This window comes from Anarhichas minor, unplaced genomic scaffold, assembly GCF_050575085.1.
Source record: "Anarhichas minor isolate MPS153535 unplaced genomic scaffold, ASM5057508v1 ptg000041l, whole genome shotgun sequence".
Lineage (NCBI taxonomy): Eukaryota > Metazoa > Chordata > Actinopteri > Perciformes > Anarhichadidae > Anarhichas > Anarhichas minor.
In genome coordinates this window covers 394,790-420,241 of record NW_027466487.1, presented here as the reverse complement: position 1 = coordinate 420,241, position 25,452 = coordinate 394,790, and the positions used below count along the sequence as shown (strand labels likewise).

Genomic DNA, 25,452 nt, shown 5'->3' with positions numbered 1-25,452 from the left:
GAAAAGTCACAGTCCTTGTTGGTGGAGAGACATATTGAAATATTAAGGATGAAGTCTTTACTGTCTTTCAGCTTGTCCATCTGTTTTGATGAGTGGTAACACGATGGCAGGTAAGGAAACATGCATAATATACTGTACAATCGTCACGCAGGTCCAATTAGTTTGTCAAATCTTTATAAACAGCAAATTACGATGATGGTAATAACATGTCGGTGCACACTGTGGTCGGGGTAATGATTGTAATTAAAGTGATCACATGGAGGAGGAGGAAGAGGAGGAGGAGGAGGATAAGGATTATGCCGGTAATGACAAATTGTCTGTTGCAGGTTTCCGTATGATGGAGAAATTTGGCCTCGTAGAGAAGGAGTACAGCACCATACCTGGAGTTTCTCTGGAGCCGGGTTCATTCAACAGCTTCCCCTGTTACAGATTACACCGTGACGCCCTGGTGTCACAGCCCACCAAGTGAGTATGTTCACTCTAAGGGGGAGAAATCACGGGTTACAGTACATACTAAACTGTTTACAAAAGCACCGCTTGGATTGTTTTTTAGAAATTCTGTTTCAGTTGACAAGCTAAATAACTGTGCGTCATAGCTGTCATCTGATGAGATGGATTTGCCTGTTACTATGCTTGAATACACCTCCATTCTTTCGCCTCCTACTCTTCATAGTATGTTCTGTTATAGCTGAACACAAAATGCAGTAGGGGTATGATTCACAAGATACATCACAATAACATATTATATTGATTCATTGGACAACGTTGCGATGTTTGCTGATATCACAAAGTCTGCCACGAAGCAATTTTGATTTGATTCATTTCAGGGCCCTTGCCTGTGAACAATATGGGATGATATCATATGGCCATTTAACACAATCAGTTACATTTATATCAACACAAAAAGCAATTCAAATGTTATTATTGGGCCTGTGGGAAGAAGGTGCGCTTGGATGGAAATGGTAACCCAGACCATATGTGGTAGCCGTACTCTAAATGACAGATATATCTGATGAATTAATGTAAATACATGTGTGTGCCCAAACATTTTTCCAGATTTACAGAGAATGCAGTTTTTAAAAAACATCATGGAATTTCTGTAATAAAAAGAAAATCAAAAAGCTCAGAGCCGAGGCAGATTATTACAGTAACATATTATTAAACAGGCAGTTACCACTAATCCCTGCAATTACTACTGCCAAGCAACACAAAAAGAAAATTGGCAATTTCAGATCATTCTCTTTAAAGGCCTCAAAACTCAATTCTAGAATATTTTTCCAACATTATCACACCCTGCAAACTGCAACTCTGGTGTCAAAATTCACCAGGTACTGTATGGCTCTAGTCTACATTATACACACAAAGCAAAACACATAGATTAGTTCACTAATTTACATTTACTGCACATGTAATGCCCTGTAGTTTCCCATGGAACCAACTTTTTGTATGTGTCCTGACTAGAGCAACAGAGAAAGCACCCCACAAATAAACTCAGGCGATGATTGATGGTCTGCTATCCACATAAGAAAATGCATTGCAGATCCTACTTTATATCTCTTTGAATTCCATATCATCTTCATTGCTCATACAGGACACGTTTAAGACCTATTATAGCGTGTTGTCTGATTAGACCCTGCCTAATCGGTAAGTATCAATAAAAGATTAAAGATGCTACGGTCATTTCCTCGGGCATTTAAATAGTTTTAAATCACAGATTTAGACTATGACCACAAGTAAAAGGCTTCACAGCATTAAGAGCTGATACAAATTACTGAAAACGTCAATGAGATGCTTGCAGGTGCAGGATAGAGGTGTTAATGTTTACCTAGCACTTATACCACAAGGGAAATATTCAAGTATAAAACCCATATGTACGACACTTAAAGGGATCATTCAATGGCTTCAAATATGCTCCCGTAAAGTCTCGGATGTTGTCATTTTGGAGTTTTTTTTCTTGGATTTTACCATCAACCAGCTTTAACTTTAGCTTCCTGCTCTATGATTGTTCATTTTGTGAAGTGACATTGAAGAGCTCTCTGAAAAGTTAAAACGGAGACAATTTCAACCTGAAGTGCTCGAAGGCAGCTGCACAAAAAAGGATCGGCTCTGAGATCAAAAAGAGGCTGGCACTCGAAGACAGTCTAAAGCAGCCAAAAGCATTCACAAGAGCTGAAGAGAGTCAATGGCACTTTGAAAAAAGACACCTAGTGGATACATGCCTTTAGGGAATAGCTATGCTCACTATCTTTGTGTCTGTGTGTACCAGGTACCTTCATCCTGAAGGTTTACCCTCTGATTACACCATTTCTATGATGCTCCGCCTACTTCCTGAGACCCCGCAGGAGCCTTTTGCACTGTGGGAAATCCTCCACAAGGACAACGAGCCATTGGTCGGACTAATCCTGGACAGTAAGTTTCAATCACTTGTGTTGTTGCTCATCTTTTCTTTGTCTTTCCTGCATCATAACATATCGCAGTTTGACAAACTCAAACAACAGACGTGTGCTGAAGCTCCTGCAGTCCCAATGCCTCCAAATAATCTGAGAGAGTATAATGCAGCAGATTTCGTTTTCGAAATGTTTTCGTCTTACCTTTGTGTCTTCAATCATTAATGAGAGCACTTCTGTTTGTGGAAGGCCTCCCTTACTTACACTGTCCTGAATGGGACACAGCATTAGTCTGGGAGAGCACCATGACCTCAAATTTAGAGGTGCTGATTCTTGTGTGCTTTGATCCGGCTGTGATAAGCGAAGTTCCAGAAATACTGCTTACTGTATGAAACGCACCCCAGGCGTCAAACTTAACTTTAGAGGCGTTTCGGACACTGACTTGGAGGAGACCCAGGGCAGGCCGCTGACCTGCTGCGGAGATTATATTACCAGCTGGAATGGATGATCTTGGGAGTAGTTGGAGGAGGTTACAGGGGAAAAGTCATTTTGTTTTGCTCTACTTTCCCCGTTGACCCCGATACAGCTAAGCGGCAAGAAAAGGATGAAGAAATTGAATTGTAAATGTGGTTATATAGTATAGTTATATAGAAGAATCCTGAACTCATGGATAAGTGTTTCATGGGCTGAAATTTAAGACAAAAGAAACGAGTCGATAATGGCATAGCACGCATGACCGTTAACAGTAAATTGGTCCAGAGGTTTGAGAAAAGCTTACAGTATTTTAACTAAAGTTGTACCACCGTTATATGTACTTTTTGTGTCACAGATTAAACAGCAACAAAGTAATCAGCATGCTTATCTAATAATCTCTCTGCAGTGATCCAATGACACATTATTCTGCTTTTCATATTTTAATTTACAGAAGCAAAAATATTGTGACAATCTCAATGTTTAGTTGACATTGACATGGTAGAAACTCATAGTCATTGCCACTAATGTAACATATATTACTAGAATAATGGGGATGATGTTATAGTAAAAAAAGAAAAAAAAACGTTTCCATCAGGAACTTGATACAAAATGATATTACAGGGTTTTGCAAATCAAAGATTACAGGGATTTCATGCCTATTTCACAATGAAATGGAATTATTTCATGTATTAGTCAAAATGACATCTTATGAAGTTTGAATTTTTTCATAAATGGCAGAGAGGCACAAAGATCAAGTTGTTTGTTGCTAATATTGTCCAGCCTGTTGTAATACCCCGTATCTTTATTGGAGTCAATAGCCGGAGACAGAGACAATAGTGTATCCAAAAACAAAGTTTTGACTTGATGTGAACATCAACCTTTCTATGCTCTCATCATTCTGTCCCCCCACAGACTCTGGAAAGACTTTGACGTTCTTCAACTATGACTACAAAGGAGACTTCCAGACCGTCATTTTTCAAGGAACTGAAATCAAAAAAATCTTCCATGGCAGCTTCCACAAGGTTAGTCTTCAATATATGTGCGCTAAAAATTACTTGAATGATAAAACGGATTCATATTTTGTTAGTCATTGATAAAGGGGAAAAAAACAAGTTTGTTGGTTCTAGTGTTATGCAAAATGTGCAGGTATCAGGAACTTGAACCACTTTAACTCCGATCATTTGATTTGATCAATGAAATCTGTGTTCTCCTACAGGCAGCCTGTCCCACAGTGGCTGCCTGTGCCAATTTGCATTGCATATGACAAACCGTCATCACAATATCTAGATGGTAGTTTTTCACACAAATTGAGCAGGAAGCTTTCTGAAAAGAGAAAGAGACACAAATAAGGAAGATTGACTGTATTTTGATGTTTTTGAAGTGGTTTAGCCTGTTGGGTGGTTTTCCAGTGGCTCTCGATCTGGACTTTTTTCTCTTGATCTTTCAACACCTCTGTGATGACTCTGTGTGCAGATGATGATAGCCCTCCTCCCTTTTCTGTCTCTACTTGTGCTCCACTGCTTTTTCCACAACCATTTTTTTTAACTAGGTGAGTGAGTAAAACCGCAGATTTCATCACCTTTTAAGAAGTTAAAGTGGACATTTGTCATTGTTTTTTTTACATTTGTTCATTTACTATATAGTAAAAAGAAAAATCCGTAGATAATGATCCAATAGCCCTTTTGCCAAACATGGAATCAATGCCACATAAATTACATGAATGTAATACCTCCAACAAGGTTTTGGTCGCCATAGAAATTACTGCATCTACAGCCAAACTGTACAGACATCATTAGAAAAGTGATGGTGTGGTGGTTAGTTTCCATGATTATTACTTTTCCCTGATGACCTCAGATTCAACCACCAGAGAAGGTATTAGTTTGTCCTCCCAACTGATTCTCTGACAAAGACATTTCACATTTTCCTCAATCACTGGGATTCTATCCAAACATATGCATGGATGTTTTGTTGTGTCAAATTAGTCGAACTGAATAGAAAAGGCAAATTTCTATGACATTCACGCAATATGAGACAATTTTCAGCTCACTTGAGATGAGAAAGTGTTCTGTGAAAAAATAAACGATGGAATAAATAGGGATGCAAATGCCTCAACGGAATACATAATGACATTGGTTTGGCCTCAGCAGGCTCAGTGAATGACAAATTCACTGAGCCAAAACACTTTGGCATGAAATATCAACATTAGCTGAAACAAAATAATAACAACTTAACACGCTGAATAATAATCAGTTATTCTGTCTTAGCGGACGTGTACTTTGAATTAACCGCATTGTTCAGGCGGTGTATTTACTTTAGCAGGGCTGATGGAAATGGACATTGCCATTTATTTGAATCACATTTAAACGTGTTTATTAACCTGACAAATGAAACATGAAAATTCATTAGAGTCCAGGAAAAGTCTTTAAAGACGATATGTTTCTTGCTGTAGAGCTGCTGTTGTGTACTTTATTTCCTGGAACTTTTACCGAAAAAACAAATCAACACCAGCCCACCAACTCTCTGTCTTTCTTTTTCTCAATTCACAAAATGTCAGGGAGTAGCTGTCCATTATTCTCTGTCACTTTTTGTCTTTCATTTCATTGTTTTCTGTCATTCTGCTTGAGAGCGTGACAATGTTGAGAGAGGGGAACATATGCAGAAGACTGCCTTGGCCAGAGGATTCCTCTCCGCTTAGACAGAATGACGAGTGAATAAGAGGGGCGTCTGTGTGCGTGTGCATGTTTGTGTGTCTGTTATAAAGGGATTACCATATGAAGACAGCTAGTGTGAAAGCAGTGATACCCAGCAGGATCTGTCTCCACTCAGCAAAGCACACACATAGACACACAAACTGAGAGAAACACAGAGAACACAAACGGGTGAAAGAGAGAGAAAACAGAGCAGAGGAAGAAATCGGTAAGACAGAGGAATACAGATAGAAAAATAAAGAGACAAACATTTAGAGACATTTAGACAGAGAAAATAAGTGAAAGTGGTCTTCAGTATAACTCACATAGTGCTCGCAGACATATTATACTCAAGTGTATAAACACCATTTATCTATCTTCCTAAATGATTAAATGGCTCACATTCAAATATTAGAGAGAACTTAAAGCTGTTTCAAAAAATGTGCCAGTGCTTGAGCTTTAACCAGCTCCTGTCTCTAACCTGAAATACCAGTTTGAACTTCTTTTATGACGTAACATTGATCATTTTATTGATCAGCTTCAGTTTTGTTAAAATCACAACTTAAACAGATTCCAGTACTTCTTTATAATCACCATCATGTCATACAATTGTATTAATAATGTATATATTTAATCAGAAAGGCAGAAACATAGAACATTGATTTGATTTTTTTATAACAGGACTAACAGGACTTTTATATATAACTATACAGCTAACCATATTTATATTGTGACTGTTAAAAGAAAAAAAAACATATGATAGCTGCCAAGTTAGTGATTAAATACTCTCAAATGTTTCCAGCTGGAATGAAACATTTGTTTATATTTCTCCTTTTTCGCACTTAACAAAACATCTGTGCTTAAAGGGACAGTGTGAAGTATTTGTTGGCATCGAGCAGTGTGGTTGCGGATTGCAACCAGCTGAATACCCCTCCACTCGCTCCTCCCTCTCCAAGCTGCGGTAACGTGAGCTGGGTGTATCTTTGAAAAAGCTATCTTTGTTTATCAGTTAAAAGAGCAGTTTGTGGATTATTAGTTATACAGTTTTATCCATTGAGCTGAAAGCAGCATTTGAGGGTTGATTTTGCAAAAATTGCTGACCAGAGTGGACAGGAAATGAGAAAACCCTCTGCCTGTGTGAGTGCAATATGAGTAAGTGCATGTATAGTACGTTATTCCGTGGATATAAATGTTGAAAACATATAGTGCATGCTCAGAAAAATCAGACAAGCTTTACAGGCAGCCATTCAAAGCTCACTGAATGCACGCACACTCTCAAACACACTCTTTCAAGCATGCATAATGCACATGCACATTTTTAAGTGCAGGTCAATGACTGCTGAGTCAGCAGAAATACTGATAGCCTCATCTACTTCGGCCCACATTATCTCTAACAGCATGTTTAAAAACTGCCATAACAATTTAGGTGTGTGTGTGTGTCTGTGCGCCAATTTTCCAATTATATCCGAGACGCTTCTTCACTTTGTGTTTGAAAGTTACTAGAGGTGAGATAAAGTGAATGTGCTGAAAATGTCTTAATGTTTCTCCCCAGTTTCTTTCAGTCCTTCCACTCTCTTCTGCTCTTCTCTTCTTCCCTCACCTCTTCTTTCATATTTCAATGCAAGGATGGTGATCAAGAAAGTTCAAGTTGTCTAACATTTTGCGTTAGGAACATTGTTTGTTTTTTCTTTTCTTGTTTTGATATTTATATTCAGAAAACATTATGTTATAGCTTTGCATTTAGGTTTTTTTTTGCTATTAAAGTGCAACAGAGCTGTTATTCAATATCCAAGATTATTACAAAGTCATATGTGCAACATTACAAAGATAATGTCACAAATAAGTAATTTGTCTGAAAAATGATAAGGAAAAAGAAGTCTGATAAGGAAAAAAAATAAAACATCGGCTAACAGAGAGCCACAAACAAATAAGGTGCTTTATATTCAAAAAAAGATGCTGTTGATGTGTAAGTCAGCAGCAGCATGAAAACATATTAGACCCTGTATGTCTGAGAGGCTAATTTGTCTTGTGTTGGCAGCACTATTACCTGCTGCAGCACAGAGTGAAATACTTTATGCTACTGATATTCTTTTATACTTTGTCCTTGTCTTTTTGTGGTCTTTCTTTGTTTGTTTGTTTTGTTAGGCTTAACAGGAATTCAGATATACAGGGAGATGAAGCTAAGCTGTTAACAAGTTAAAGGAGCAGTTATGGAGTTTTATACATAGTGAAAATGTACTTGACCAATATAAATAAGTGGTCAAAGTCGAATTTACCTGAGAGACAAATGTCACTCTCTGGGTTTGCTTAGCATGTAAAGCTTAACCCATCTGTACTTACAACTGCATTACCATGGGTTTATAACATAGCTTTTACAACAATAAAATCCTCTGGTGTTTACTGTGAGCTGTAACTCAAGTCTCCACATGTAGATTTCCATAATGTACAGACAGGTTATGACTGGAAAAACGTTCCCAAATAAAAAATACAGAGGCTGCTTGTATCATGTTCACAACCAGTAAATGTCTATATGTGAAAAAATGGGAGAATAATATTTTTATGTTTTTCTATACATGTCAACTATTACTGTCCAGATATTCTTTAAAAAGGAATATATTTGACTTGCATTTGCTGAAAGCAGTTATTTATAATGTTAGCCATTAGAGTATTAGGCAGTGTATGCTCACTTGTGAGAATGTAGCCCCCCACAAAGCAGTTTCTTAAAGGATACAGCATCCTTTCTTATGCTTGCTGCAGTTTTCTGGCTTTTTCAGATTTCATACAGCTCAAGTGTGAGGACAGAGGAAGAGTTCAATAGTCAATTTTCAACAATAAACTTCCTCCAGACTGAAAATAAGTCTGAGTCACTGCTGGAGTAAATGGAGGAACCAGATAGCCTGAAGGAGAGGGACTGCCATCTTTAACACACACACACACACACACACACACACACACACGTTTATACACCAATGCCCCAGACCTTAACTCCAACCACTAAATACCACAAAATACTGGCAGAATGCCTGTACCTTAGAGGATTTTCATAATCTTTTATATCACACAAGTACAACACACACTTACACACACACACACTTTACACACACACACACATCATGCCTTGTGAAGTGTGAAAAAATGGAGGATGACAACAGAAACTCATTATAAAGCAGCCGTCCAAGGAATTGGCCCCGACACTTGAATATGAACTTTGTCTAACTTCACATTAGCTGCACCTTGTTACTGTGTGTGAACGTGTTGAGAGGTGTATGTGCTGCACTCATGCTTCCATGTTCCTGTAACATACAGAGCATGCATATTTTTAATGAGGATGGGAAAGAGTGATAGAAAACCTCCCGTACTGTTGAAACACGCAGGTGCTATAGTCTGTTTTATTACCCATCACCAGAATGCTGCTCCCTCTTTGCTCATTAACCGTGTGACCACCTGCATTTCACAGTTTGCGGCTCTGGCAGTGGTTTCCTCTAAGGAGGCAGTTTGAGCTCACAGGCACTCTGACTGGACGGGCCAATATATGTGTTTAGATGCTTTTAACCTGCATTTATAAAAATCCCACTCAAGCAAAGGAACCCATTTTCATTGTTATTGGTCAGTAATTAGGTGGCCTATTGTTGTTGGTGCACATAAACAGAGGTGGTCACAGATACGAGACCTGTGAAAATGCTGCACTTAAAATAATGACAGAACTCTGTTTTATTGACTCCATCTATTCAGTTGTTAGTTCTGGTGCTTATTTAAGGCAATAATGATGGATAATAGAGACTGACTAAAGATTGACTATTGGGATAAAATACTTGCTAAAATAATACAAACAGTCCATCTGTATCTCTTTAAACTGTTGATGTTTAACCACAATCTCAAGATATTTGGGTCAAAACAAAAAGTAGATACATTTTCACATCTACCTGTATTTTGGGAAATACTTCTATCTTATGCACCGTATTCTCTCTCTTCCATACAGCTCCATGTAACCATCAGCAAGACGTCTGTGAAGGTGGTGTTAGATTGTTCTGTGGTTGGGGAGAAATCCGTCAATGCTGCCGGTAACATCACCACAGATGGAGTCGAGATCCTCGGAAGGATGATTCAGTCCAGAGGCAGTCGGGACAACTCTGCTCCGGTCAGTATGAATTCTTGTCTGCATAATCGTTAAGTGCACACTGAATAGAGGGTGATTGCATAATGGTCATGGAAATTTGATAGGTGTACGCCACACTGGAAGTACAGTGCCTGTACACCCCCCCCCATTTTTTGTTGCATTTACAACCTAGAATAAAAAGGGATTTGTATTTTATGTAATGGACCTAAACAATGAAAAAAACAAAGCTTGTTTTCAAGAATTCAAATAAATAAAAAGGGGTGCGTGCATATGTTTATATGCTATGAAGCCCCTAAATAAGATCTGGTGCTACAGTGTCACATGATCGAACGGAGAATTAAATCACATACTCCAAAATGGAAAAAATATGCCACCACAACAACTCTGCCAATGGAGCACTCAAAAACCCCCTCAGCACATGAAGGCAGGGAAGAAGGTGAGGTATCCTGGGCCTCTGGGAATACTCAGCACTGCTATTTGTACATTTACACTTCTTAGCTGCTCCAAAGAAATGTATCAGGTGGAAAATGCTGTGTGAAGAAGTTTTAATGGAAGAAAATACAAAATAATGTGACATTTTCTTTATTTATCTCCAGATTTTCCTTTACTGGCCAGTCATGGTTATTGATGCAGAAAAATGTTGTATCTGTCATGTTTGGAAAGCTCTTAGCAGAAAGTAACTTTTTAGAAAAATTAAACCAATATGGTTGCTTTATAGTGTCAGTTTATCCTATTTTACTCTCTGTACTTTCAGTTGTCCAGAAGTGAAGTCTTTAGTTGAAGAACTTGTTTTAGGCTCCACAACAAAGCGACATTTCTTCTAATCTAGTGACTCTTATTGGGAGTGGTGTGCCCAGTCATAATGATAGCTGAGCCTGAGGATTTTCAGCTGGGGAGTTGATTTAGAGGATTACAAAAGGGACAGTATATCAGCATGAATAAATTAAATCATATAATGACAATCGTGACTTTTTTCATTGAAAAATTTCAATCAGCATTTCTATGAATCTGGGTCAAAACCCTAAACTGATCACTGTAAGTCTGTATCTTTCGGTTCTCAACATTAGTTCCAGTTGGACTTCCCGGCTCCTTTAAGTAGGTAATAGGAAGACTACATATAATCACCAGGATAAGACTGTTTCACACGGGCTGCAGAGCAGGCTTTTACTCTAAAGGAATTAAAAACATTTTATTCAAATATCTTTTTGACATTTGACAGAGATGAGGTCGACTGGCTGTTTTTAAACTTGGGACATTTAAGTGCAGATAAGGCCAACGGGGGGGCCCTATCTGCACTTATATATTGAATATGAAACCTGACAAAACCAGGCTAAATGTCTCCATACAGAAGCCTTCTCTTAGATTATAATTGTGTAACTGAAACAACCGCCCAGTTTTTCACTAGCCGACAGAATCTCATCCAAGTTTGCAATCGTGTGCGTGTCTGTATGTATTTAACTTCCTAGATCACAAAGTTTCACAGTCATTAAGTCCAAGTAGGAGTTTTCCATAGTTTTAACTGTGATGTATATGTGTGTAAATTTGATATAGATCCTTTGTTTGAGATTTGGGGAATGAAACCTTGGGTTTCTGGATAATTAGACATGTAAATACAAGAAACTGCTCTTCTAATGAAAGCAGTATATGTCAGCGGGCTGTTTCTTCAGTCGTGATGATAAACTTTGAATTAGACACAAGCCCATAACCTAATTTACAGCCTGCTCTATAGTTTAAGACTAGTGGAGCTTCCCTAACATTCATTTTGTTTGTTGAAGCAATCAGCCAGACTTCACGCATCTCCCAGCACTTTTCAGCTGGTCATTAGTGAAGCCAATCTGTCTCTGTTCTTTTTTCTTATCGACACAGAAACACCACAAAACCCAATCATTACAAAATACCATTAATATTCCATTTGTAATGTTGCCTCTGTCTTACTTCGGCATTTTGAAGTGTAACTGATAATATTATGTTTACAGTATTAATGGTATTGGTTTGTGTGTGTGTGTGTGTGTGTGTGTGTGTGTGTGTGTGTTTACAGTTCCAGCTCCAGATGTTTGACATCATCTGCAGCACATCCTGGGCCAGCAGAGATAAGTGTTGCGAGCTGCCGGCATTGGTAAGAAACTTAACACATGCATGTACTCTCTCACACATGAATGCTCACACACTTTAACACATGGTTTCACTGCCTCTCCTCTCTGAGGGTGCAGTAGGTTAGGGCTCTTCATATTACAGCCTTAGATGATTGGGGTGATAATTCTGGTTACGATCAAATTGCTTTATGATGAATCTAGAATTAAAGCCAAATTACTTGTAATCTCTATGAATGGCTATTAGCTTTGGCAATGAAATGCCTCCACTAAGGGTGCCTGTGGTCAGGTGTGTAATTTAATTTATGTGATAGAAATGCACCTAGTGACCAATGTTGTCTTTCTCGCACATATATCGATATAAAATACACACACATCTATAATAGCAAGAATGATCAATGAACACCACAGGCATCAAACATACCCACACAACATACAGATGCACTGAGTCACCACTTAATTAGACATCCCTCTGCAATCTGATGGAATCCATTAAAGCAATATTTATTCAGAGACATTTTGATTCAATGTTGTGGTAGTTGCTGTAGTTTGTGGTGGTACTGGATTGCATTACTGACTTTCAAGTTTTTTGCGCACCCCACATGCACAAGGGGCCCAGTATATTAGAAACACCGCCAGTATAAAACAATCCCATAAACTCTGTGTAATTATTTCAACACCTGCAGTTTCCTAAAGTGTCGTTTTTTTATCAAATATTTTATCATTAGTCAAGGGAACCAAGCAAACCTTGATTTGTTTTTGGACTACAAGTACAAGCAGCTCAGACAAAACCTGATCCTGAGACAAGCTGGTGAACACAAACCAAGTGCATCGTACACTCGATGTATTAATGTGTGTTTTCAGAGAGTTGAGGAGCAGTGCCCCTCCATGCCTCATGCCTGTACCTGCTCCCAGGACAGCAAAGGACCTCCAGGACCTTCCGGACCCCCTGTAAGTGCCCATTCATTCTTTTATTCTGTAATTTATTGTTTCATTTAATAACTTATTCAGACACTTTTGCTCAATTTAGTATAATGACCATTTTATTTTACTCACATTTCTGTCTTTTATGGTGTGGAAGTGCTCTATCTCTTTTATATACTGTTATTCATGATATAGATACCTAAATGCATTCAATAACACATTTTTTCATTCAGAGAATGAATGTATCAGTTATTCACTTTAGAGACTCTCATTAAAAATAATGTATTTAATCCAGAAATGGTTGCACGGTCAATAGTGGACAGAAAAAGATAGAAAGTGACCAATCTCTTCCTGACCAACATCACAAAAGCACATCATATCAAAAAGTCCAAGTACATGTATCAGTGTATACACAATGTATGTATTATCCATACACATTGAGTCTCTTGGCCACTGATTTTTTAATGTGTTTTAATAAAAAACTGTGAAATGTAAAATTACAAATCTTTTGGCGTTTTCATTGGAGTGGCACTATGTTAGAGAGAGCTTGGGGAGAAGCTTTATTCCTCTCACGCAGTAGCAGGTAAAACCTGATAGAGGCTGAGAGATGAGAGCAAGTAAATGAGCTCATTTACAGCCTGAGACTTTTGTCTATATTCTCCTTTTCTCTCTTTTTTTTTTTCTTTCTGTCTCCCAAGCTGCATTTTCCATTCCCTCCTCTCTTCTTTTTTCCCCGTCTCTATATCTCTTTCGTTTTCTCTCATTTTCACTCTCTTTGTCTCTGTCTCCACCCTTGGGTAACGAAGGCGTGGGAGGGGTGTGGATCAACACCAGTATAGTTTGAGAAAGTAATTATATGGTGATTCCATTTATCACAGCCGATTACAATCGCCCCCAGTTGTCATCCCTGTCCGACGAGCCACATCCATTTACTCTTATGTAGGGTTATGGCCACAGGCCGCAGCCCTCCCTTCCGCTTTTCTACCTCTTTTCATTTTTTGTCTCTGTTCCTCGTAAATGTTTCACTGTCTTTACACCAGAAACATACAGTATAGTACAAGCAATTATGTCAGCTAAGCCATGAAACAATTGAATCTCATCTTATCTGTAAACTTATCAGGAAAGAAACTGTATTTAAGACTTTAAAAAGTAAAGACTTTTTTTTCATATTTCTCAACTCTATGTATACTGAGCATTGACTTGTGTCGCCTCGATATATTTCTCCTTTTCTCTCTTTCACTCTCTGTCCAAACCAGATCAATAGCTGTTCTGTAAAGCTTTCATCTCTTTATTGTCTTTCTGTTTCTTCTTTTCTCCGTTTTCTCTTCTACCTTCACTTCATCCACACGCCTGAGGCTCTTTTTTTTTCTTTCTCTTTTTTATTATCACAATAAGCCTCTTTCTTTGCGTCTCTGTCTGTGTGTGTTTCTCTCGCTGGCATTGAATGGGCTTCTTGAATCACATTTTAACTGCAGCATATCGGCGGAGATGAACGGTATAATAGTGAAATCATAGGCACTTTTGTGCTAAAACTGCACTCTATAATCAGTGGGGTTTTGAGGTAGGATGAAAAGGTAGTACCATTCCCCTTGTTAACACAATATAATGGTTGTTACCACAATAAATGTATTTTATCCCCTGTGGAACACAAGCCTCATACAGAGAGCGAAACTTTCAAAATCCTAACAGACTGTGAAAACAGAGACTTCTAGTATCATCATTTGTTTTTGTGCTGCTGAAACTTTGCTCACTCTGATCAACCAATGAGTGTGAAGAAAGCCAAATAAATACCTGGATCCATTGGGTTACCTGATGCAATATTTAAACGCACATAATACTGCCATGAAAAGGCAACTGGATGGCGAATGAGCTGGAAAGCAAAGAATTATTTAAAAAAATGTAAGGAACTATACTTGTTGCCATCTGATCATAGAGATTATTGTTGCTAAAAACATTCCTATGATCTACACAGATGAGACTGTATTTTGGCATTACAGCAGTAATCTGCTCTAAATGTATTATTATCATCATCCAAAACACAGTTTGTGTAATTGTTGTGTTTGTGTTCACTGTTAGAGGCATGTCTTTTCCTGTCTTGCACAGCAGCAGACCTCTTCAGTTTTGTTAATCTTTGAGTCATGTTTGAAATAATATTGATTGCCCCAACTGTATTGCAATCTTTGCTGTCTGATTTGGCACAGACTCGGCTCAATACCGAACATCACTCAGCAATCAATCTGACATTAAGGAAAGCAAGACTTGCGCTGCCTGCCATCTCCGTTTGTTAAGATTGAATTGTGCCCATGCTGTTCGAGATCCTAGTGTTGTTTGAAAAATGGAAATTTGTGGTTGGCATCAAATTTAATTGCTTTAAATGATAATAGCTGTGTATTCTTTTCTTTATCACCATTAAAGGCCCCATGAAAAACCCAAACACGATTAGTCGTATTGCTGCTGTTGGAAGCTGATTTCAGTTTTCTCTGCTGGTTTGCTCGACCTCAAACAAGTCACAGGCTCAGATTGTTTGCAAACATGCATAAGAAACAACTTGCAGAGACAAATTGTAGAATTGACGATCATTCATTTAAAATATTTTCCCTTGTAACATGAATTTACAATAGCACAATCATTGCATTCGAATCAAAAGTACTGTTGCTCTTTTCCTTACCTAAAGTTTAATTGTGTCTCTTTGCTGCCAAAGGGAGAATTTAAAAGATTTTTTTAGCCTTTTTAAAGTCAACCTTATGTAGTCTCCAGAGGTATTGGTTACTGTCCTTCGTCCTCTCCATATTGACTGGTAAGCAATCCTTTTCCAGCACCGCTTCACGGTTGATGGATGCTGATGGGGAATAAGCTAATGACTCCTTAATGGTAAAGCAAACCATCAAACTTAAGTCTTTGGTCAACAGTTTGGTGGGTTTTACCACATCTGTGTGTCTCCTCTCATACTCCTCGCCCTGCTTGTAAACATGCCTCCTGTCCCCCTCTAGCTAAATACTATAGCAACTACCAGGTCACCCCCTCATTCCCAGGGGAGGTCTATTTACGCAAACACAGGAAGAGGAAGTATCCCACGTGAATCAATGATTAGCAGATGTGTGTTTGTCCCCGGATAAACCTTTTGGCTACTGGGGTCAGCCCGAGGTTTACAGCTCCAGACTGACTTACAGATGCAGCATGATAAAGTGCAGAGCCCAGGGGGGCAGTTTACTGCACAGATCAGCGTTAGCCTCTGTCCGTCAAAGTCATAATACATTCGTATCAAAGACCTGTGCAGTTCCACTTGTATTAGATCTTTTAACATTAACTCCAATTTTCATGTTTAAAAGGGAGTCTGAGGGATACACATTTTTGCAAAAGCATGTCTTAGCCATTACACTCTATCTAGGTGCACAAGTTGCAAACACTGACTATGTCTTGTTTTTACAGTGTGTGTTTGGCCTGTGTTTCAGGGTGGTCCAGGCATAAGGGGAGCCAGAGGAGACCGAGGAGAGCCAGGAGTGACGGTTAGTAAAATGCACTTAGTTTCAGCGACCATTTATACTTCTGCAAAACCATCAGCACATACTTGTTCTCAAACCGTGTCATGCTCCTAACCGGGGAAGAAGAAGCACCCCAATACTGACAGGCTGGTCGGACTGGATTTCTCAAACTGGCTAGACATTGGAGAACCTCATGATTTCACATTTTATAAATTCAATCAGTTTTAACTTTACGTGGTGCAAAAAAGGTGGGGTCAGTTTGAAACTGGAAGCGAATACACTTCGCCAGGTTCCTCAATCAAAATAATGGGGAGCCCACAAGACTAGCCACGACACTCGCTTATTATTTGACTCATAATCTAAACATTCTGGTCCAAACCTCTACCTTCAGGGACAGAACAGCCCCCATCCCGATTAGACAATAAAAGGAAAAAAAGTTTAGTGTGAGTAAGTAATGCCCCCGACTCACAAACAAAGGGTCTTTTAAACAGCGGCTCAGCTCCCTTGGGCTGAAAATTTTTGGAAAAGCATATATCAGTTTTCTTGGCTTCCTGATCTTCCTTTTGGCCTCAGCTTTGAGGCTTTTATCACCACTGTTACTATCCTGTGCTTAATAGACACAGTTCCAGCAAATCCTATCTTGAACTATTAAAGAATAATTTACTGTAAAGTTTGCATCTGCTACAGTTTTGCTATGGCAATCTGTTCCAAACTCTTACAAACCATCCAGCTGGGGCAGTCAGTACAAGGCCTGATGCTGTTGGACATTTCTCAATACCAGTGGCCAATTCCCATGTTTGTAATTTAATCTGAGATTATAGACGATATGTTTTGAAGCCCCTTTCTTTTTTGAAAGAAGCAGCAGGGGTATTGCCACTACTGCCTAGACACGCAGGGCTGTCAATCAACAAAATTAACTTGTTATCTCAACCAGATGTCGCACTTTGACGTCGTTGAATGACAGTGTATCGAGTGCACTACATGAAGTGGCCCACCCAGAACATAAAGCTTAGCACATCCCAAGACTGAAACAAAGACAAAATCAATCTAATGCAAGTCTTTATACAGCCCATGTGCTATATTTGATGGGTGTAAATCTGTTTTGGGTGAGATGTGGTTTCTGTCCTGCTGGCACACACATACTCTACAGTACATAATAATACACGCCTGCCAGATCACACTTGTCTTAGCTCAGCAGTATTTGTACCTCTGCAGCTACAGCCAAGTTTATTTGAATAGTCGGATTATTCTGCTGGATGAGACCAGATCCTCCACGAATTCATCCTTATTCATTCTCACTAATCCATCTAGATGCATTACTTCTAACAGTATAAGCGCTGATTAATGGGAAAATAACGTGCAGTTATTAAAGTAAACCTTATTTATCTGTCTGCAGCTCATACACATGGATCACACTGGCACAACCTTATAGTAGATGGATAGACAAGTGTCTAAATCTATTTCCTGTTACAGATCTCATTATGGAAGCAGCCAATGGTAGCAAAAGCCTCCCAAGCATGTAGTGATGATGTTGACCATGAGTTTGTAGTTCTTAACTTGGTGGATATTTTATGTTTTAAGTAGGTGCAGACTTTGAGGAAATGGGCACACATCCATTTCCCAATCTTTTCATGTATATCAAATGTGTTTGATTTGTTATTTTTTACCTTAAATCTAACTTAAATGTTGTTTTAAGTGCTACTTTAGTTCCACATTGTTGTTACAGAAGAGTTTGTACAGTGGTTCAAACGCATTTCATGAATATGTGATATGAACGAGCTGACGAGGCGTGGAGGAGTTCACATCACATGATGCTCATTTGGAAGGGGAGCTTGCTCGGTGGTCATGGAATTAAAGATGTTCACATTTCTATTTTTCCTGAGCAGTTAATGGATTTGTCATCCATCTTGCTTTAAAGTTGACAACAAAAAGTTGAAATCCATTGTGTTGTTTTGATAGGGACCCCAAGGGTCAGTAGGAGAGATTGGCCCTTCTGGACCTTCAGGACCACCTGGTCCTCAGGGACCCAGTGGTCTCTCTATTCAGGGACCCCCGGTAAGACATTTGTTGTGTGTATTTGTATGTGCATATTAAAAATGAAGTATAACACCACAACTTGGACATTTGGGTTAACCCTAACCCTAACCCTAACATTACAATACTGTAAAGATAATTTAGCTATCTCCCTCTCAAAACAAAAAATTCTGGCTCCAATAATGATTATACACTTTATCGGTATAGTACCGCCCTGCGATAGTAGGGCTGTAGGGTGTCGTTTCATTTTTTATACAAAAACTCAAGTTTATTCTCTACCAATCGGAGTCTTTAAATACACCAAAATATGGAAAATATGGAAAAACAAACACCCTCTCAGTGGTGCTGTGGAGGTTAACAAACACAACATATCTTAGTATTATCTTATTACGTCTTATCATCTCAAATCTAATGGCCTACCACTGACGTCAACATTTAACTTAACGCACTTAAATTAAACAGTAAACCTCTTTTAAACTCACTCTATAGAAAACATAGATTGCATAAAATCAAGTTTAATATGACACTAGAGTACATAGAATGCATTCATATTAAATAGTTAAAAGATATTTAACATTTTGTGAAACGTTATTCTTTTTCATTGGAATATGTTAAAGTGTGATGAAGAAAGAAATGATACTGGTAAAGAATAAAACATGTTATTGCCAATGATCCCTGCTGCAATAAATTATGATGCAAAAATAGTCACGAATGTGTGCTGTTTGCCATTTCACTCCCACCTGTCTCCAGTAAAATGTGTGCAATTAGACACAGGCTTAGTATTGAGCTTTTAACCATTTGCCACCATAAACTGACAAATGTTGACGTACGCCTCGAATAGACTTCCAGACATTTGAAGGATCTTGTCCAAAGCACGTTGAAGCTGTTCTGGGGACTTGTGGTGGCCCATCATCTTATTAGGATAACTGATGTTGGTTTTTCCAGTCCTTTGGTAGCTGTCGCTGTGACCATTAGTCCGGCTGAGATGTAATGACTTTTTGTTTTACAGGGTGCTGCTGGGGAAAAGGGAGAGAGAGGAGAGATTGGTTCAGCCGGACAAATGGTGAGACAACATTTAACAAAAAAGTACATTATTGTAAGATTCAGAGGTGAAGTGTGTGTTGGGGCTTGTTGAAATAATTCCCAACATCACAAAGTAAAGCCCGGAGGGGCAACTCTTTTTCAATTTCTCCTTCTGTTTTTGTCTTGACTAAAGGAGCTAAGCAGTATTGGGTTATCACAAACCCAGTAGTGTTTGTTTGTTAATTTGTGTGTGTGTGTGTGTGCGTGCACATGCGTATTTTTCTTTATTGTTCTCCTCTGTGTGTATGTGTGGAGAATACAAATGAGTCATGTGTCCATTATCACTGAGGTGTCATCCAGGCTCACATAAATAATAATAATAATAGTAATACATTTTATTTGTATAGCGCTTTAAAGGGTACTCAAAGACACTTTACATGGTAAAAACAATGAGACTTGTTGCCCTATAAAGGCATTTCTGTAACTTTTTAAATATATATATATTAGACCAGCCTAACTTACAGGTATTTGTTAACTCGTTGTAAGAGTGGTTATCTCTGTTAATTATTTAGCCAAGTAATTGTTGCTCCAAAGGCTTTTTTTCATTTGTAATCATTTTTGAGGTGAACAAACCTTAAGTGTAGAAATATTAAAGCATGCAAGTGCAACATAGACTGTTTTCACGGAAAATTCTGCATTTCTATGGCAAAATATTTCTATATATAATGAAAAAGATGCCACAAATATGTTGTGCTGCAATTTGGCTTTTTTTCCCTGCTTTTTTGAAATTACACGCATAAAAACCTAGAAATGAATACACAGCATCCACAACACTTCTGGTTATTGTTGTTTTCTTCAAAATAAAGGGCCACGAAAAAGGTATGTCTTCATCTTTATCCAAATTTAATGACATGCAGCTATAATATTGTACAGCATAATTATGTATTAACGAACAACGGTTTGAATTTGTTGTGCAGTTTTGTGAAGGAGTTAAAGACCAGGAAAGTTAGAGAGAGATGAGGGGGATATGAAGGTTCACTGTGTGTATATGTGTGCGTGTGTGTGCGAGCGTGCATGCTAATGTGTGTGTATATGTGTGCGTGTGTGTGTGTGAAACTGTTTTGTTGCTGACTCACATATGCACGTCGACACAGACACAGAGCAGCCTAATGGAATCATCGAGATGGGAATAATCATTAACAGCATCTCCATTATTGGGCAGTGAACCAATCGGAGGTAACACTGAATTAATTTAATGGAGTTCTACTGGGAGCCCTGAACATCACCAAGGACAGACTCAATGTTCAAGTAACTCTGACCAGAAAAACTTACATTTTTCAACAAAGACTCCGTCATTAATTTGTCCGATTATTCTGCTGGATGATTTAAAAAAAAAAAATTTTTATTCCTGTGCTTCTGCCTCGTACTTTTAATGGCCCTGCACACCCTCACAGCTGTTAGTTATTCTGCTTCATTAGAAACCTGCTCAGGTTGAAGTTGGGTTGAGCTCAATGTTCCAATATACATTTTTGTTAAGTTGTCTAACCTTAACAGGTGCAACAAGAGGGTCAACACACACACACACACACACACACACACACACACACACCTGAAAATAAATGTAATGGAGCTAATTGGGTGAAATCCTTTGTGAGAGTGTACCATGGGAGTTTTGGGGTTTGAGTCTGTGCTACTTCAATCCCTCTAGACTGGTGAGTTAAATATTAAAAGCATCATTAAGGTAACACAATAAATTGTCATGATGTAAATGATAACACACAGCATAATTCAGCTTGCTATTATTGGGCTTACTCAGGCAACACTTTTTGTTAATTATAGTGATATATTATAGTATGCTGGGCTGATGGGGGATATATCTCTCATAAGGCTGTCCTTAACTTTGAACAGCACAAGTGGAATAAGCCTTGGGTAGCACAATGCTGCCTGCAAGATCATTTTCCTAATTCTTCTCAATCAATTTTACCGTCTCGGCTTTTTACCTCATTATCACCACATTTTTAACATCAAAATATCCTTCAGAGTTTAAATCAAGTGTACCGATATTGTGCCACTAAGCTGACTGCTCTCTTATAATTCTTGCACAGTAGATATCACAAGACATTTATTTTTGCTGAATGTTCTCTCGGTGATTTCTTGTTCTTGTTTGAAAGTGGAGAATGTGGGAGCCAACATCCCTCGAAGCTCTACCGGCTCCATCACAGTCGCACTAGATCCTAATGCAGCACTATTTGGTGCAGATCTGTCCTGCAAATACTTTCGCTTTGAGAAGTGAGCAGGGACCCTTTTCACACACAGTATTTATCTAGGTGCATCAGTTAGTGTTGTCCATTGCTGTGTTGTCTGAGGACCACAATAAATTGAATAAGATGGTGGATTCCATTATGGCTATCAGCCCAGATTCACTGGAGGATGTCGCAGAGCATAGGTGCTAACCAGTCTGACTTAGGGCTCAAGGTTTTCCTGGAATGGATTTTTCAACATCCATTTAGATTATTAGGAAATTTAACATGTGCTCATTTGGTTGGCAATGTTCATGTCAAAGGTTACCACCTACACACTAGTTAGAAGGTCCCGATCTTTTCATTTGCTGTTTCATGTCTTTATATGCTGATGAACCGACAACCGTTTTGTTTTTTTCATGCCTTCTACTTCCACTGCATCCTGGAATAAGCTTCTACAACACTGATCTGTATAGGGATAACAAATTTCAGAGAACGAGCGGATAAACTCATTTTAAACTCATCACAATCAGATTTAGCTGCAGTCAAGCTCTTCATGTGGAGCTGACAGTGCACAAGTTTTGATTTTGAGAGACAGCTCCTACATGGAGCATTATTATTTTCTTTCCACACCAGAGCACAACTTGTTACAGTCGCTGCTTCCATCAGCCGATCACGGGTCATGTCAAATTGATACATCGATCTGCCTTCAGAGCACACTGCAGACACACACATTTCATTTCATACTGTACTTTAGGATGGCGATCATCCTGTGCAGGGTATCTTTATTAATGTTTTAGAGTTGTGGCTTTGTACTGTAGTGATCCTGATTCATTACTTAAATTATTTAGGAAATTTGTGTTGAAAGGGTCTTTATTATAAGACAATATGTTACAAAGCTAAATAAAATGTACTGTATTGGACAGATGTCTATTTCAGCACTGATGCAGATTAACAAACTGTTTTGACAGAGGCAGCTGTAAAGACAGTTTGTTGTTATGCTGATTAGGCTGATAGTCATGTGCCTGGTGGTTTTAGTTTGTTCTCTCTGGGTTTTTATCCATTTTTAATTACTGTTCTTTCGACTGGCTCAGTTTCTTTTGTTGACAGACTTAAGTCGCTGATTGGAAGTCACATTTATAGTTTCTGACTTTTTACCACACGTGTTTCATTTTCACAGATTTTATAAGAAAGGAATATGCAATAACCATTTTCGTGAGGAGAGAACAACTAGTCTCTGAACCGGCTCACAGAGAACACTTCCTGATGCAGCACTATCTAGTTCTCTCTCTCCGCCTGCATAGTCCTATTAATAAAAGCTGGCAGTGCTGCCCCGTGCCGCACTATGTTTCCGAGTAATAATGTGTTTTGTCAGAGAGAGGAATATGAATGTGTGTGTGTGTGTGTGTGTCTCAGTGGGGGAATTGTAGCTTCCAGGGCCCTGTTGTAATATACGAGGGACCACAGAGAATATCACAACTCTAAAACATCAATTACCTCTCTCACTCTTTCTTTTCCTTTCCCTCTTTCTCCCTCTCTTCAGCTCTCTCTCTGTTCTCTCTCTCTCTGTTCTCTCTCTCTTTCTCTCTCTCTCCTCTCTCTCTTTCTCGCTGCAGAATATACAATGTAACCTTGTCATCAACGTCCTCTGCCTCTGTTTCAATTTGACAGTGAAAAATGCAGCTGCAATGAATAGCAAAGAATGTGTGTTTGTCTATCTCCGTCATCTCACTCATTGTGTGTGTGTGTGTGTGTGTGTGTGTGTGTGTGTGTGTGTGTGTGTGTGTGTGTGTGTGTGTGTGTGTGTGTGTGTGTGTGTGTGTGTGTGTGTGTGTGTGTGTGTGTGTGTGTGTGTGTGTGTGTGTGTGTGTGTGTGTGTGTGTGCAATCATTTTAGTTTTGTCTTAGAGGAATATAGATTGTGTGGCAATAATTTAAACTTGGTCACTTCTAGATCTTTCGCAGATGTATGCAGTTACCCCTCTTAGCCCCCCATTTTACACTTAATCTGTGTGTGTGCGCGTGCGTGTGTGTTTGCAAAGAGGAAGTGCATTAGTAAATGCATCAGACAGCCAGCAGTAGACTGGGTAGTGGAGTAACCTTAGGTTCTAGCTGGGTTAGCTTAGCTTTCATCTCTGCTATCCTACCTCTCCTCCCTGGGGCAGTTTGGTCCGACGGGTCAGTCTGGTTGTTCGGCTGTGGGTGGTGATTGTGTCAAAGACTAAATTACTCTAGTTTTCTATAGTACTGATACATTTTAGTTAATAGACTAAGACTAAATCTAAATTTGTAGAAAAAAATTACAAACCAGTGAGTGAGCAGCACCGTACTGTCTCTAAAAAGAGTGGTGACTGTAATATTGACACTGTCATTGAGATCAAGATGTCTCAGAAAAGAAAAAATCTGGAGATGAAAACTGAAGATATATGAGCTAGCTAATGCTATCTAACTTGCTCATCTTTTAGATCAGATTCACAAACTACATGTTTATTGGCAGGTGTGTGTGTGTGTGTGTGTGTGTGTGTGTGTGTGTGTGTGTGTGTGTGTGTGTGTGTGTGTGTGTGTGTGTGTGTGTGTGTGTGTGTGTGTGTGTGTGTGTGTGTGTGTGTGTGTGTGTGTGTGTGTGTGTGTGTGTGTGTGTGTGTGTGTGTGTGTGTGTGTACATAAACACTTTTATTATAAATGTTTAATGCATTCATCAACAGTTGTAACTCCTTATGAGTCCTTATGAGTTATTGATAACATAATGTATCTGCAATAATGAATGAAATATGATTACATACATTAACAAATCTTGCACTGTTTTACTTTATAAAGCAGTTATCAACTGTTAATAATAATTCTAAGAATATATATAATAAGACTTCTTAGTAGTTCATATTTATTACAACTTATCATTATCTATTTATACACAAGTTAAGGATGCTTCAAGGCCAGGAGAAGTTATAGTTGAAAATTACATTAATACATATTAATAAAAACGACATTATAGCGTGGTATACTGTAAATATTGATTGTTTGTTTGTGTACTGTCTGTAAATGCTCAGTAGTGGGTTGTAGGTAGATTTCTATAAACATCTTCAAAATTCAAATTGTTGCACTGGCTTACTTCCCTGCTCTGTGTATGTGTGTTAAAGTCAGTGGATACATGTGTGAAAGTGGCGGAGAGACATTATTGCAGATGTCTTGGGAGAACGTACATCATCTGACATCTAAACAACGGCACATCATTAGTCATAACTGGCCTGTCCTCTGCGACCCCGGCCTGTAATTTGTAGGACCTTTTAGAGTGTTAACTGTCTTGTTTCATGAGCTCTCCTCCACTAATACCGAAGTGCAGTGATAAATCACCTCAACACTTAATCCATGACTGTATTTTGGAATTGGCTGTGTGCATTGACCTGCAGAGAGGTGGATGAAGGAGAAATGGGGCAGGAGATGGAGCAGCAGGGTGGCCTGATGATATAGAGATCGTCCTGTACCCAGAGGGTTAGAGGCCGGTTATTCCACAAATCACATTTATGACCGCTGCTGTCAAAGCATCGTTGAGCAAGACAGCACACCCTTATCTGTTTTGACCGTTGGTTGTGTAGATGCATTTAAAGTCATTCCTTTTTATGCTGTATGGAATTTGGCAGATACCTTGTAAAAATGACTAAATGACAATTCTGATCAAAGGAAAAGTGTACATTTATTATTCATTTGCAGTTTAAAGCTACTTTTCTTAGTTTTATATTGTCACTAAATGTCCAGTGTCCCACAGGCAGTGTTGTGAACGTGATTCAAACCTGCTCGTTTGTGTTTTGATTAGGGTGTTCCTGGAAGCTCGGGTTCCCCTGGTAGAGACGGCCCCCCAGGAGCAAGGGTAAGACAATACACTGACATCACCTCTGTTGGTTACCGATACACAGTGTGGTTCTTGGAAATGTACAATATAGTACAGTGATGCATAGATCTACTCTACTGCAGTAATTACTTATATTGTCTACATCTCT

At 38.8% G+C, this 25,452-nt stretch overlaps 1 protein-coding gene across 1 annotated transcript in view; it reads left to right on the top strand.

Moving 5' to 3' along the window:
* The window catches only part of col14a1a (collagen, type XIV, alpha 1a), a 113,600-nt gene that overhangs the window by 72,369 nt on the left and 15,779 nt on the right, over nt 1-25,452 (top strand). The window contains exons 29-39 of the mRNA XM_076109531.1: nt 72-110; nt 327-465; nt 2,267-2,409; nt 3,774-3,883; nt 9,528-9,686; nt 11,704-11,781; nt 12,620-12,706; nt 16,132-16,185; nt 18,121-18,216; nt 19,205-19,258; nt 25,269-25,322. Of these exons, the coding sequence (XP_075965646.1) occupies nt 72-110; nt 327-465; nt 2,267-2,409; nt 3,774-3,883; nt 9,528-9,686; nt 11,704-11,781; nt 12,620-12,706; nt 16,132-16,185; nt 18,121-18,216; nt 19,205-19,258; nt 25,269-25,322 (1,013 nt within the window). The remainder of the gene's footprint in view (nt 1-71; nt 111-326; nt 466-2,266; nt 2,410-3,773; nt 3,884-9,527; nt 9,687-11,703; nt 11,782-12,619; nt 12,707-16,131; nt 16,186-18,120; nt 18,217-19,204; nt 19,259-25,268; nt 25,323-25,452) is intronic.